Genomic DNA, 16,330 nt, shown 5'->3' on the forward strand with positions numbered 1-16,330 from the left:
CCACATATAAGCGGACCCCCAAATTTGGCTTGCAGACCCTCTACGAGAAGCAAATTTCATCCAATCAGGCTGGAATTTGGTACATGGTGTTAGTATATGGTCTCTAACAACCATGCAAAAATTTGTTCACATCGGTCCATAATTATATATAGCCCCCACATAAAGCGATCCCCAGATTTGGCTTGCGGAGCCTCTAAGAGAAGCCAATTTCATCCGATCCGGCTGGAATTTGGTACATAGTGTTAGTATATAGTATAGTCTCTAACAACCATACAAAAATTGGTCGACATCGGTCTATAATTGTATATAGCCCCCATATAAACCGATCCCCAGATTTAGCTTGCAGAGCCTCTAAGAGAAGCCAATTTCATCCGATCCGGCTGGAATTTGGTACATGGTGTTAGTATAGGATCTCTAACAACCAATCAAAAATTGGTCCATATCGGTCCATAATTATATATAGACCCCATATAAACCGATACCCAGATTCAACCTCCGGATCCTCTTGGAGGAGCAAATTTCACCCGATTCAGTTGAAGTTTTGTGTTTTGTGTAACTAACATATACGGACACTAACAACTATCCAAAAATTAGTCCATAATTATATATAGCCTCCATATAAACTGGTCTCTAGATTTGAACTCCGGAGCCTTTTGGAGAAGCAAAATTCATCGGTTCGTAATTATTTGTAGACTTACTTATATATACCTTTTGTGTCCATATATACCACGTATGGACTAACTTACCAGTTAGAAGACGATGTTAAGTATTACCCCAATCCAAGTAATTCGATTGTGGTTGATAGTCTTTCGTAGAAGTTTCTATGCAATCCATGGTGGAGGGTACATAAGAGTCGACCTGGTCGAACTTACGAACTTACGGCCGTATATACTTGTTTTTTCCTGGTTTCTAGTTAAATTAACTTTCGTAGGCAAAAAAAAAATATTAAAGTCATGGAACTTTCTTAAAAGGTAATAATTCCATGAACTTAAGTAGAACTAAATCGGTTTAATGAAATATACACTGAAAAAAATATTGTCGTGAGGTCAAAGATTTCATGTCTTTAAAATACGAATGCAAATTTTGCTTAGCATAGAAGACGCATTTCTCTAGTATAAAGTTTTTTCCTTGACCAAAGGTCGATAAACTTTTCAATGAAGTCGTATTGTGATTTGATTTAAAAATGGATATCATAACATGAAAGAAAAAAAGTTTTGGGCTAAGGTCAACTTGACTTTAATAATTTAGAAAAAATCTTTAAATTTAATGAAATTGTCTTTAAATTTGTTGTCTTTTTGCCTCTTGACTACAAAGCAAAAAATCGTTCAAATATAGGGCATGTTTTTCAACACTTTATTTTAAAGACATTTTTTACTTGAAACACAGCATAATTTCTACCAGAAGTCGAGTCTTAATTTGGAAAATAAAGTCGTCGTTAACTTGTTTTTAAAGGACTTTGACAGCATATGAAGAAAAAAAGCTGAAAAAGCGAAAAATTAGAATTTGCTTCCTAGAATATTTTTTATATTGAAGGATCTGATATTATTTGGATTAGCGCACAAAAAAAAAAATATTTTTGTGTTCAATTACAAAATTAATTGATCGAATTAATTTTTGATTGAAACATCTTCAATCACAGAAATGATTAAAAAAAAATTAAAAACTTTATTTAAATTCAATTAAAAAATTAATTGATCCAATTAAAAATACTTGATACAATTAATTTTTTATTGATTCTTGTTTCAATTAAAAAATTGTTGAATCAATTACATTTTAGCAATTTTTTTGGTCTTCTTTAGGTTCCTCTTGACAATAGCCCAGTATTTCTCAATTGGGCGGAGCTCTGGCGTGTTGGGAGGGTTCTTGTCCTTGGGAACCACCTGCACGTTGTTGGCGGCGTACCACTCCATGGCCTTTTTACCATAATGGCAAGATGCCAAATCCGGCCAAAACAGTACGGAACAACCGTGTTTCTTCAGGAAAGGCAGCAGACGTTTATTCAAAAACTCTTTCACGTAAATTTCTTGGTTGACAGTCCCGGAAGCTATGAAAATGCTGCTTTTCAAGCCACAGGTACAGATGGCTTGCCAAACCAGATATTTCTTTGCGAACTTTGACAGTTTTATGTGCTTGAAAATATCTGCTACCTTTCCCCTTCCTTTTGCCGTATAAAACTCCTGTCCCGGAAGCTGCTTGTAGTCGGCTTTGATGTAGGTTTCGTCGTCCATTACCACGCAGTCAAACTTCGTCAGCATCGTCGTGTACAACCTCCGGGATCGCGCTTTGGCCGTCGTATTTTGTTTATCATCGCGATTTGGAGTCACTACCTTCTTGTAAGTCGATAGTCCGGCTCGTTTTTTGGCTCGATGCACGGTTGTAGACGATACACCCAGCTTATTTGCGGCATCTCGGAGAGAGAGGTTAGGGTTTCGCTTGAAACTACCTACATTTGTAACGGTTGATTTGGCAACTTTTAGCGATTTTGCCAGCTTTGCGTGCGAGTAGCTCGGATTTTCGCGATGCGCGAGCAAAATTTTGATACGCTGCTCTTCTTGCTTGGACGGCATTTTGACAACTGAAGAGTGAATTCCAAAATCAAAATAGGAGCAACATTCTACACACACACACCTTCCAAATGAGGGGTGTTCAGGTTTTTAAATGCAAAATTGAAAGAAATACGTCAAGTTTATATTGACCAAATTTTGACCGTATCACCCTTTAAGAACGACTTTATTTTAAAGAAGCGGCATTTTGGGCTCGGAATCAATACCAAAATCCGTAAAGGAAGGGCAAAATCTCCAAGTAATTTTTATTTTGAGTGCAGTAGTATTTGCTAATTTTTACAATTAAAAAAAAAACTAGATCTGTAGTTTTCAGATCATGAACGAAGGTTTCTTCTATTCTCCGTTTGATTTCTTAACACTTTTGAGTAATTTGTTTCCTTGATTTTTGATATAAAGCAAATTACAAAAATAAAGTCCATTTTAAGTTAAAACATTTGCCCCATTTTTTAAAAAGCAACCCCTTTAACATTTCTATTTAGTTCAACAACTTTTGCTACTGCTATTTCGTCCATTACAGAGCACAACAATTTCAATTAGTTTCCCGTGGAATATTTAATTTTCTTGTGTTTGGAAATTTTTGGTTTGCATGTCGAGCTACCTTAAAACTTCAATTAAGGGCAGAACCTGCTGCGAAACATTAAATTACATTTTTCACCAGAAACGAACGAAATAGAAAACAAAAACCTGAGACATATTTGTAACAATTGTTGCAATTGCAATGATAACCCCAAAAATTGCTTAAATTTCAACGACAACGACAATCATTGAAATTTTCAGTGTTTCCTTGATCGTCCAGAGGAAGGAGACGGTTGTTGAGGAGAAAAAGCATGTTTGCATGCTCAATAACTTAAAGGCAAAATGTTGAGAGTCAGATTCGCTTCAATGCCATCGTCACTATATCTTGACACTAGGCTTCCTTTCTTTTGAAAAAAAGGAAACAGTGAAACAACAACCTGGCAAATCTTTGCCAAGGAAACATGACAACCATGGATTTTATATTAAAGTTTTCCAGAACAAAAAAAAACTTAAATACACTGGAAAGATATATAGCAAATATAATTAATTGAAAAATGTAATTAAATTTTTTAGGTTGAAAAACAAGAAGCCTGGGTCATTGGGTATTTTTTATTAAAAAAATAAAGAAATTTTTAATAAGTAATGAAAAATCAATAAATTAACTAAATTTAATAAAAAATAAATAAATATATCAAATCAAACATTCTATACTATAATATAATCACCTCAAACTTGCTTCAATAGCGAAATATTATTTTTGGTGTCACAATGAACTGAATAGTCTAAGTGAGCCTGAAACTTAATCGGGCTGCAACTTTAACCGATCATGTTTGTCGCAACCATGTTATTTTCTCGCAAATTATATACTTTATTTCGACAAGCATGTATATATTTGGCGAGAGAACACCATATTTATTATATTTGAGACAAAAATGTTTCATGTTCACCGTCCAAAAATAACATTTTGCTCTTGATATGTATTCGCAATGATCATATTCCTTCTCTGCAAGAGATTGATAATATTTTCATTCACACTAAAAGAAGTCTATATCCGAAAGATATTATTTTTATATTTAACCATAATGTTTTAAACACAAAAATATTTTATTAAAAATATTTTCTCAACTTCCTATACTTGGAAGTATATGGTGTATATTTTCTCCATGTTTAGCATGTCCCTTAACCCCTCCCCCACATAATCATTTCTGACGATACGAGATTCCTTACTCACAACCATGACATAAAGTGAAAAAGTTTGTCTCAACTTACCTCGGCGGACAGGTGTGAGTATTGCACAGTTCCACCGATGGCTCCGGGCGATTAGCTGCATTGCACATGGCATCCTCTACTTCAGTGCCTGAGACACGACTGCGGCATACAACACGAGACATTTTATAGCCTGAAACATCGAAAAAGGAAAGTAAAAGAGAATGAAAGGAAAACAAGAAATAAGTTTAGTAACATAAGGAAGGTGTTCTCCAATTGTGTGAAATATTTCATCAATGTGGATAAATTCAAGTAAAGTTTTATTATATTTTGGAAAAATTTTAAAATGAATGAAAATAGTAACGAGAAGCTAGTAGTGAAAATTAAATATAATTTCTATGGATGTAAACTGATATAAACTCATTTCGAGTATAGACCTAGAAATTAACAAACGATTCAAAATTATGGTTGCCAACGGAGCAAAACTAATTTAACAAAATTTGAAGAAAATTTTACCAAAACAACTACCAAACAAAAAAGTCGTATTTTGTAAAATTTGATTTGTAAGGAACATTTTATCAAAATTTTATTTCAATAAAAATTTTGTCCAAATTAAATTTCTATAGAAATTTTTGTCGAAATTTTATTTCTATAAAAAAATTTTAGTTCTATAGAAAATTTTTATGAAAATTTTATTTCTATATATTCTATATATTACAAAGGGACTATATCGGACCACTTGTGGGCAGGGTTGACCTGTCACAAACTGTGACTTTTGCGACATACGTTTGCGACGGTAATACGTATGTCGCAAAAGTCGTAAACCTACTGTAGAAAACCAAATTTTGAATAGAAGAAATCCTGAACATTTTTTAATTTAGTTTGACAGCATTTGCTGTGAGTTTCTGCAGAAATTTGTGAAAGTTTTCCCATGGTCAAGCCTATTTTCTTAGGTGGTATCGAAATTCCCGTTAGTGAGTGTGTAAAATACCTTGGAGTTATATTGGACAGGAGACTGAACTTAAAGCTAAGTTACCCTGTACTCGTGCAAAAGGCAATAGGGAAAATGTGGGGACTAAAACCGAAAATTGTGAACATTCCTAAGAATTGAAACTTCTTCGCACCTACCATCATCTTGGATATCATCGAATTCGCTGCCTAGCCGACGCGACTAAAGTATGTTCAGTTTGCGACTTTTGTTACTTTTTCTACATTTACGACGCGTGTGTGACGTTTACAACTTTGCGACAGTCGCAAACCTAAAAAAGTTTGATACAGACCATCTCTGCTTGTGGGTATAGCGCCCATATAAACCGACCCCAAGATTTGGCTTGTCCCCTAAAAGATCAAATTTCAACCGATCACGTTGAAATTTGGTACGTGATGTTATTTTATGCCCTCCAACAATAATGAAAAATTGGTCCATATATGTTAGCTGCAAAATTATATATAGTCCCCATATAAAACGATTTGATTTCCTACGCTTCCTGGATGTGCAATTTGTATCCAATCGGGTTGAAATTTTGTACACAATGTCAGTGTTGGATTTCTACTCATCGTGTGAAAATTAGTCCATATCGGTTTATAATTATATACAGGCCCCATTTAAACCTATCCCCAAATATGATTTTTGGAGTCCCATGGAGGAACAAATTTCATCCGATCCAGTTGAAATTTAGCACTCTAATTACCGTGCGAAAATTGGTTCATATAAAGTGCATAATTATTTATAGACTCATCTATATAAACCGATGAAGATTTGAATTGACTTTTATAATTTTTAAATTTGCCTACATATGGAATAAGACAATGTTAAGGTGGTTTAACATAACTTGACATCGGCATATGTTACCACTAACCAAGTAGTTCGAATGTGGATGAGTGTCTTTAGTAGAACCTTCTGTTTGCATACTTTTAGGCGGTACCATATTCATTGAAAACATTACGGCAATGGAGGAAAATTGTTCACAAATAAACACGGTGGCCACAGTTGGTAAAATTCTGCCAAAAATTTTAGATTTTTTACTAGTTGGTAGATTGGTAGAATTCTTGTTGTTTCGGTAGATTTTGCATCTCCATTTAAGAGGTACTTCATGAATTTTCTATAGACATAAAATTTGGACAAAATTTTCTATAGAAATAAAATTTTGAAAAAATTTTCTATAGAAACAAAATTTTGAAAAAAAAAAATCTATAGAAATAAAATTTTGACAAAATTTTTGTATAGAAATAAAATTTGAACAAAATTTTTGTATAGAAATAAAATTTGAACAAAACTTTTGTATAGAAATAAAATTTGAACAAAACGTTTGTATAGAAATAAAATTTTGACAAAACTTTCTATAGAAGCACAATTTTGACAAAATTTTCTATAGAAATAAAATTTTGACAAACATTTTCTATTCAAATAAAATTGTAACAAAGTTTTTGTAGAGAAATAAAATTTTGACAAAATTTTCTATAGAAATAAAATTTTGACAAAATGTTTGTATAGAAATAAAATTTGGCCAAAATTTTCTATAGAAATTAAATTTTGACAAAATTTTCTATAGAAATTAAATTTTGACAAAATTTTCTATAGAAATACAATTTTGACAAAATTTTCTACAGAGATAAAATCTTGACAAAATTTTCCATAGAAATAAAATTTTGATAAAATTTGCTATAGAAATAAAATTTTGACAACATTTTCTATAGAAACAAAATTTTGACAAAATTTTCTATAGAAATAAAATTTTGACAAAAATTTTCTATCAAATAAATTTGTAACAAAATTTTTGTAGAGAAATAAAATTTTGACAAAATTTTCTATAGAAATAAAATTTTGACAAAATTTTCTATAGAAATAAACTTTTGACAACATTTTTGTATAGAAATAAAATTTGAACAAAATTTTTGTATAGAAATAAAATTTTGACAAAATTTTTGTATAGAAATAAAATTTTGACAAAATTTGCTCTAGTAATTAAATTTTGAGAAAATTTTCTAATGAACTAAAATTTGGCCAAATTTTCTATAGAAATAAATTTGGACAAAATTTTCTATAGAAATTTTCTAAACCAACAATAACAAAACAAAACGTATGAAAAAAAGAGGAAGCACGCTCAAAATAAACCCAGCCAACTGCACTGAAATCGATGATTTGACGGTGGCAAAGGAAAAGAGATTTGTTTGTACGAATTTATTTCGGCATAAGCCAGCTATCGTGTAAACCCTTTTTCGGAAGGTTCAAGTGTGGTTTACTTTTGGGTTTAGTGAACTGCCTGAATTTATTCTGATAATTGGTTGATAGTTTTGCTGCAAGTAGAGGATGCTGATGAAGAATTGTGGTAATTCCGAAACGTGCGTCCATCCAACCATCTTGCAGTCTATAGGGCTTTGCCCAAATAAATTTGACAAACATTCTTTTCCTCTGCTGTAGTTTAGTCAATGCGTGGTTTTAAGCTGAAATCAAAAACAACAACATAGAAATAACATTTTGACAAAATTTTGTGAAAATTTTTGTATAGAAAAAAAAAAAAAAATTCTATAGAAATAAAATTTTGACAAAATTTTTGTATAGAAAATAAATTTAGACAAAATTTGCTCTAGTAATAAAATGTTGACAAAATTTTCTAATGAAATAAAATTTGGCCAAAATAGAAATAAATGTGCATAAAATTTTCTATAGAAATAAAATTTTGACAAAATTTTTCTATAGAAATAAAATTTGAACAAAATTTTTGTATAGAAAATAAATTTTGACAAAATTTGCTCTAGTAATAAAATGTTGACAAAATTTTCTAATGAAATAAAATTTGGCCAAAATTTTCTATAGAAATAAATTTGTACAAAATTTTCTATAGAAATAAAATTTTGACAAAATTTTTCTATAGAAATAAAATTTTGACAAAATTCTCTACAGAAATAACATTTTGACAAAATTTTCTATAGAAATAAAATTTTGACAAAATTTTCTATCGAAATAAAATTTTGACAAAATTTTCTATAGAAATAAAATTTTGACAAAATTTTCTATAGAACTAAAATTTTGAAAAAAATTTTGTATAGAAATAAAATTTTAACAAAATTTTTGTATAGAAATAAAATTTGAACAAAATTTTTGTATAGAAATAAAATTTTGACAAAATTTTCTAATGAAATAAAATTTGGCAAAAATTTTCTATAGAAATAAATGTGGACAACATTTTCTATAAAAATAAAATTTTGACAAAATTTTCAAATGCAATAAAATTTGGCTAACACTTTCTATAAAAATAAAATGTTGACAAAATTTTTCTATAAAAATAAAATTTTGACAAAATTTTCTATAGAATTAAAATTTTGAGAAAATTTTTTATAGAAATAAAACACATTTTCTATAGAAATAAACAACACATTTATAATGTAACGACACATTTATAAATAAATTGCCGCTTCTAAAATAATACAATAAATCATTGCATTCGATGTAACATGTTTTAATATAATCACAAAAATTTCATCAAAAACTGCAAAAGGAAATTTTTTTGAATTGGTAGTTTTTTGGTAAATTTTTCTTCAAATTTTGGTAGATTATTTTTGGCTCAAGTGACAACCGTACTTGTAAACTCCATCATTAGTTAAGGCACCGATCATTACCGTAATCTTAATGGGATTTGGGATCAAAATGTTTAAAAAAATATTACGACATAAAGAAATGTAAATAAAAAAATTACAAAAAGTTGGCACATAAACGTAAAACGTAGTGGAACAAAAGTGTAACCGCATGAAAAAAGTAACAATTTTGCCACTAAAGTGGCACAGCAGTAACACTGATCCTAGTAATGCAAGCATGTTTTTTTGTTTACATTTGGAACTATCTCTGTTACTTCAAATAAAATCGATTTTATGAACAGGACACACATTTCAAAAAATTGGATATACAATGATAAAGTTTTTAAATATATTTTTTTTAGGTGAATATATTTTTTTAATTATAAGAAATGTTTCTTTAATTATACATAAAGACTTAGGTAAATGAATGTTATTGGAATTTTATCATACAAGAAATTTTGCCACTTTTTATTGCTATTGACATTTTTCATGATACGATGACCTCATGGCAAATTTCCGGGGATGTGTAATTCTATTCAATCCTATATTTTCTTCCATTTACAAAATTAAAAATGGAATGCTTAACAATTTCATTGTCGAGACCAACTTTGATTCGAAAAAAAAATACAAAAAGAATTTTTAACATTTGTTCCAATTCTCTCTCTCTCTATTCCCTCTTTATTTGAGATTTCGTCTACTCATTGATTATTCATAAATCATTTCATATTTTATATTTTTAGTTTTAGTTTTTTTTTTCGAAACAAAGTTTTTTTATTTCTCTGTTCCTCTTTCACAATTTTCCTTATTTGTAAATTGTCAAACTAAAGACCTTACAGATCCATAGGATGAGCATATTAAAGTTACTGGTAGTAAAGTAGAGAACTGGAAACAAGTCTCTCTGTGATAAGAACGTATTCGGGCAATTGTACCATGGAGAGAAGGACAAAGGCGACTTGGACAGAAACGAAAGGGCTAAGTAGCCTTGAGGGCAGTTTAAATTTACTTTAATAAAGCCAACATAAATCGTTTTGTTTGCATTGGATATGGATGGGAGGGGGCAGAGGACTTCCTTCCAGTCATGAGAAAAACTTTTTTTTCACATTTTATTTTTCACCCACAGCACAACAATCTAAAGACACTTAAACGTTTATGAATTTTGTTCATGTTATGCGCCACCTAGGATGCTCCCATCCTAGTTGGGCATAAGTATCTAAGCTATTTGGAAAAGTTTACTTTATGGCAAACAAAATGGGCTTTCATTCCTCTTTGCTGTTTCTGGTTTCTGTTGTTCGACAATAAATGAACAAGTATTTGCCAAAAAGGTCTAAGACTTATTACAATTTTGAAGGACCTAGTTGGAGTTGAGGGAGAGCGTTAGTTTAAGGGAGGTGGGTGGTGTTAGGTAAACAATTTAAATTTTTTAGCAAACTTTTGTCTACAACCACTAAGAATCGCCAAAAGCCGACTAGGCCATAGGCCGCTAAGTCAATATCAGTTTCTCCCTTTGTAAATACAAAGAAAATTAATATACTCTGCTCTACTCTACTTGGAAAATTATGAAACATTTTTTGCCATTGATTTTGGAGGGCAATGTCCCGCCGGCGGCGACTTGGCAAAGTTTGTAACCCCCCATTCGGGCAGAAAGCGGGCAAAAGAAAAACACTCAAATAAATTTAGTTTATCAATAAAACAAAATTTGAGCACCACGATAAAATATAGGTCCTTAGCTGGAAACTAAGAAGAGGTCCTCTTATCGAAATGGAATGAAACAAGGCCAGATATGGTTTATGTTTTGTGTTTTCAAAGGCACAAGGATAATTTAGTTTAGATGTCTACGAACATAACATATTTCCTTTATTTTCAAAAGAAACTTGAAGTTATTTTTCATTTTCATTTCAAATTTAAAGTTAATAGAAATTGTAGATTTTTCACCAAAATTAAAATGAAAAAAAAACTTTATTCTTTATTTTATGAAATGTTCCCAGTTAAAAGTGTAATCAGCTTTTCGACTTTTTCAAAATTTGGAAAATTTTTTGGTCTTTTGAATTAAAAAAAACAAGTATAAATGGCCGTAATTTCGGTCAGACCGAATCTTATGTACCCTCCACCATGGATTGCGTAGAAACTTTTTTTTATAATTTGTGAGTTAGTCCATTTAGACAAAATTGTATGTTTAGGTAAGTCTACAAATAATTACGAATCGATATGGACTTTTGCACGGTATGTAGGGAGCTTATATGGGGGCTATATACAATTATTGATATGGAACAATTTTTGTACGATTGGGGATCGATTTATCTGAGGGATATATATAACTATACACAAATTTCAAATGACTCGGATGAAATTTGTTCCTCCAAGAGGCTCCAAAACCAAATCTCGGGATCGGATTATATGGGGGCTATATATGATTATGGACTGATATGGACCACTTTTGGCATGGTTGTTAAATATCATATACCACCACGTACAAAATTTCAACCAGATCGAATGAATTTTGCTTTTCCAAAAGGCATCAGAGGTCAAATTTGGGGATCGGCTTATATGGGGGCTATATATAATTATGGTCTGATATGAACCAATTCCTGCATGGTTGTTGGATACCATATACTAACATCACGTACAAAATTTCAACCGAATCGGATGAATTTTGCTCTTCCAAGGGGCTCCGGAGGCCAAATCTGGGGATCAGTTTATATGGGGCCTATATATAATTATTGACCGATTTCGACCAATTTTTGCATGGTTGTTAGAGACTATATACTAACACCACGTACAAAATTTCAACTGAATCAGATGAATTTTGGTCTTCCAAGAGGCTCCGGAGGTCAAATCTGGTGATCGGTTTATATGGGGGCTATATATAATTATGGACCGATGTGGACCAATTTTTGCATGGTTGTTAAAGACCATATACTAACACCATGTACCAAATTTCAGCCAGATCGGATGAAATTTGCTTCTCTTAGAGGCCTCGCAAGCCAAATTTGGGGGTCCGTTTATATGGGGGCTATACGTAAAAGTGGACCGATATGGCCCATTTGCAATACCGTCCGACCTACATCAATAACAACTACTTGTGCAAAGTTTCAAGTCGATAGCTTGTTTCGTTCGGAAGTTAGCGTGATTTCAACAGACGGACGGACGGATGGACATGCTCAGATCGACTCAGAATTTCACCACGACCCAGAATATATATACTTTATGGGGTCTTAGAGCACTATTTCGATGTGTTACAAACGGAATGACAAAGTTAATATATCCCCCATCCTATGGTGGAGGGTATAAAAAAAAACAAGTATAAACGGCCGTAAGTTCGGCCAGGCCGAATCTTATGTACCCTCCACCATGGATTGCGTAGAAACTTCTACGAAAGACTGTCATCCACAATCGAATTACTTGGGTTGTGGTATCTTAAATCGTTTTCTAAATTGTGAGTTAGTCCATACGTGATACAAAATAATACAAATAATTACGAATCGATATGGACTTTTGCACAGTACGTAGGGAGCCAGAATTGAAATATGGGAGTCGCTTATGTGGGGGCTATATACAATTATTGATATGGACCAATTTATGTGTGATTGGGGATCGATTTATCTGAGGGCTATATATAACTATAGACCGATATGGACCTAGTTAGGCATGGTTGTTAACGGCCAAATACTAGCACAATGTACCAAATTTCAACTGACTCGGATGAAATTTGCTCCTCCAAGAGGCTCCAAAACCAAATCTCGGGATCGGTTTATATGGGGTCTATATATGCTTATGGACTGATATGGACCACTATCGGCATGGTTGTTAAATATCATATACTACCAACCACCACGTACAAAATTTCAACCAGATCGGATGAATTTTGCTTCTCCAAAAGGCACCGGAGGTCAAATCTGGGGATCGGTTTATATGGGTGCTATATATAATTATGGACTGATATGAACCAATTCCTGCATTGTTGTTGGATACCATATACTAAAATCACGTACCAAATTTCAACCAAATCGGATGAATTTTGCTCTTCCAAGGGGCTCCGGAGGTCAAATCTGGGGATCGGTTTATATGGGGGCCATATATCATTATGAACCGATTTCGACCAATTTTTGCATGGGAGTTTGAGGCCATATATTAACACCACGTACCAAATTTCAACTGAATCAGATGAATTTTGGTCTTCCAAGAGGCTCCGGAGGTCAAATTTGGCGATCGGTTTATATGGGGGCTATATATAATTATGGACCGATGTGGACCAATTTTTGCATGGTTGTTAGAGACCATATACTAACACCATGTATCAAATTTCAGCCGGATCGGATGAAATTTGCTTCTCTTAGAGGTCTTGCAAGCCAAATCGGGGGATCGGTTTATATGGGGGCTATATATAATTATGGACCGATGTGGACCAATTTTTGCACGGTTGTTAGAGACCATATACTAACAATATGTACCAAATTTCAGCCGGATCGGATGAAATTTGCTTCTCTTTGAGGCTCCGCAAGCCAATTTTGGGGATCGGTTTATATGGGGACTATATAATTATGAACCGATGTGGACCAAGTTTTGCGTGGTTATTAGAAACCATATACCAACATCATGTACCAAATTTCAGCCAGATCGGATGAAATATGCTTCTCTTAGAGGCTCCTCAAGCCAAATCTGGGGGTCCGTTTATATGGGGGCTATACGTAAAAGTGGACCGATATGACCCATTTGCAATACCATACGACATACATCAATAACAAGTATTTGTGCCAAGTTTCAAGTCGATAGCTTGTTTCGTTCGGAAGTTAGCGTGATTTCAACAGACGGACGGACGGACATACTTAGATCGACTCAGAATTTCACCACGACCCAGAACATATATACTAGAGGTCTGCACAATTCCATTTGTAAATGCAGAGTACACGTGTACTTGCTAAATGAGTACATCTATTTGAGAGAGTCGCAAAACAACTGGTACACATTTTAATGAACACCAAAAGCCACGAGTAACTTCTTGTTGCTACTCTGATGTCTTCACTACCAACAAACACATATTCCTCTTTCTCTCTTATTGAAGTGTACTCAGAGTGATTACGTCCAGTATGTTGCGAGAACAAAACTTCATAGAGTACTCCATGTACCACGTGCAGTTTCAGAAATACAAGAAAACAGTTGCTCTCCATAATATATGTTTTCGGATTGATATAAAGAACGGCAAACGTTAAGGTAAGTGTGTGACATACATAAATATATGAAATATGTGACATACATACATATCTTTGATTAATAATAGTGGAAAGTTTTGATTCGCACATAACTGAGCAATACTTGTGGTACCATGTCAAGTACTTACATTTTTATTGCTCCTTTTTTTCGGAACACATATTGTTTCGGATAAGTACTTGGTGGTATTTGACAAGCAAGTGTTCTCTTCACTTCACTACTTGCGCTCTGAGAGAAAGACAGTGTATGTACTATATTCGACAGCGAATTGCATACATGTAGTGAAAAGTTATTCGATGCAGACCTATAATATATACTTTATGTGGTCTTAGAGCAATATTTCGATGTGTTATACAAACGGAATGACAAAGTTAATATACCCCCATCCTATGGTGGAGGGTATAAAAATAGCGTTTTCAACCACCTTGTGGTTCTAACTCGGCGGACAAAGGGAGATGTTTTGTGATTGAACTAAACTTAGGACTCAATTTTCGCTCGAGATAGTTCATTCTTTCTGGGATGGTCTCAACCAAATCAAAGCTTACGGTCCAGAGGTCATTATAGTATCGGTAGGTCATTATAGTTCACCAATGTGGTATCACAATGGACTGAATAGTCTAAGTGAGCCTGATACATCGGGCTGCCACCTGACCTAACCTAACCTAGTATCGGTAAGAAATTGTCAAACTTGTATTCTCACAAGACAAATATGATGATGGCCTTATACCTGCAATTCAAACTAGGGATGGACAGGCGGACGGACATGACATCCTACACGCAGAGAAGGAATATGATCACCTCAAACATGTTTCAAGAGCAAAATGTTATTTTTGTATGGTGACCATGTAACATGTTTGTCACTAAAATGTTATTTTCTCGTCAAATATAACTTGCTTGCCGAAATCAGATACATGATTTCCAAGAAAATAACATGGTTGCGAAAACCATGTTACATGGTCACCACCCAAAAATAACATTTTGCTCTTAAAACATGTTTGAGGTGATCATATTCCTTCTCTGGGTGTATTCTGATTTTGTATTTCAAAGTCGACTATTTGAATAACGTAAAATTTTAACTATCACCAGTAGACGATTAGTTCTTATGGAAAGTCGATTTCGTATAACATTTGAAGGCTACAAAATGTCGTCTTCGAATTTCCAAGGTTTTTCCGCCAAAAAATGAATAAAATTTTCCCACATTTTATTCATAGTTTAAATTTACTGCTTAACCTCTTCTATGAGGCCAATGCTCAAGCGTTTTTTTGTGAATACGATATTCAATGTTAATGACTTTCTAAATAAAAAGTGGGACGCTAATTGTTACGACAACCAGACTTCTCATTAAATGTTTTTTTTTTGTTCTTTGCTCTTTTTCCGAAGAACGTCACTTTAGACATTGACATACAAATTGACAGCTATTCATTGTAAATCATTAATAACAATTTCGTAAATAATATCCCTACTGCAAAGCTAGTTCATCGTCATCGATAATGATAAATAAATTGATTTAAATTATTAAACAACTACAAAAATAAAATTAAGTCGAATTTTCTTGCTAATGAACTTCAAGGAATCGTTGGATGGTGGGTGATGGCAATTTTCTGAACCACCGCCAAACGATGGTGGGAATTGACAGTAGCTTTGTTGCTTATAATTCGAAAATAATTTAACGTTTCAAATATCGAAGTACTTTATAAATAGACACGGATACACTCCCTGGTTAGGGTAGATATGGAGGCAAACAAAAGTTAAAATTAAAAAACATCCTCAAAAAGCAAAAGAGAAGGGTGAAGGTTTGGTCATTGCTATTGGCAAAATCAATGAAAAAAAATACGAAAAACACGAATCTAGTTTCAGTTGTAGGTGGCCATAAATTCATAGGGAAATTGTTAACATTCCTAGACACGCCATTCTTATGGGTCTCTTGAAATGAACTGCGTCCAAAAGTTCCTCGTTTCTATATCGAATATTTAAAGGTAACACTACATAGGGGGGATGGTAAGGACTAAGTTTTATCGTTAATCAATCATTGAGAATCGATTATTTGTTTATTGAAAGCTTGTCCTTGTTGTCGTCGTTGATGGTGTTGTTGTTGTTGTTACTTATGGCTTGTCAATCGTTGCTTGATAGTTTATAAGGTATAAATTGTCAATATTTATTAGACTATCGCGCATATGCCTTCCTGGTCTCTAGGTCCTCCTCCCGACTTGTCGTTGGTTTTTTGGTCGTTTGCTTTACTTCTTTTTTATTCGATTCGATTTATG

General features: G+C 33.0%; 1 protein-coding gene across 1 annotated transcript in view; it reads right to left on the reverse strand.

The window, feature by feature from the left end:
* The window catches only part of nolo (ADAMTS-like no long nerve cord), a 206,984-nt gene that overhangs the window by 96,757 nt on the left and 93,897 nt on the right, over positions 1-16,330 (reverse strand). Inside the window, exon 7 of the mRNA XM_075293157.1 lies at positions 4,350-4,479. Coding sequence (XP_075149272.1) covers positions 4,350-4,479 — 130 coding nt within the window. The remainder of the gene's footprint in view (positions 1-4,349; positions 4,480-16,330) is intronic.

This window comes from Haematobia irritans, chromosome 2, assembly GCF_050003625.1.
Source record: "Haematobia irritans isolate KBUSLIRL chromosome 2, ASM5000362v1, whole genome shotgun sequence".
NCBI classification, from domain to species: Eukaryota; Metazoa; Arthropoda; class Insecta; order Diptera; family Muscidae; genus Haematobia; species Haematobia irritans.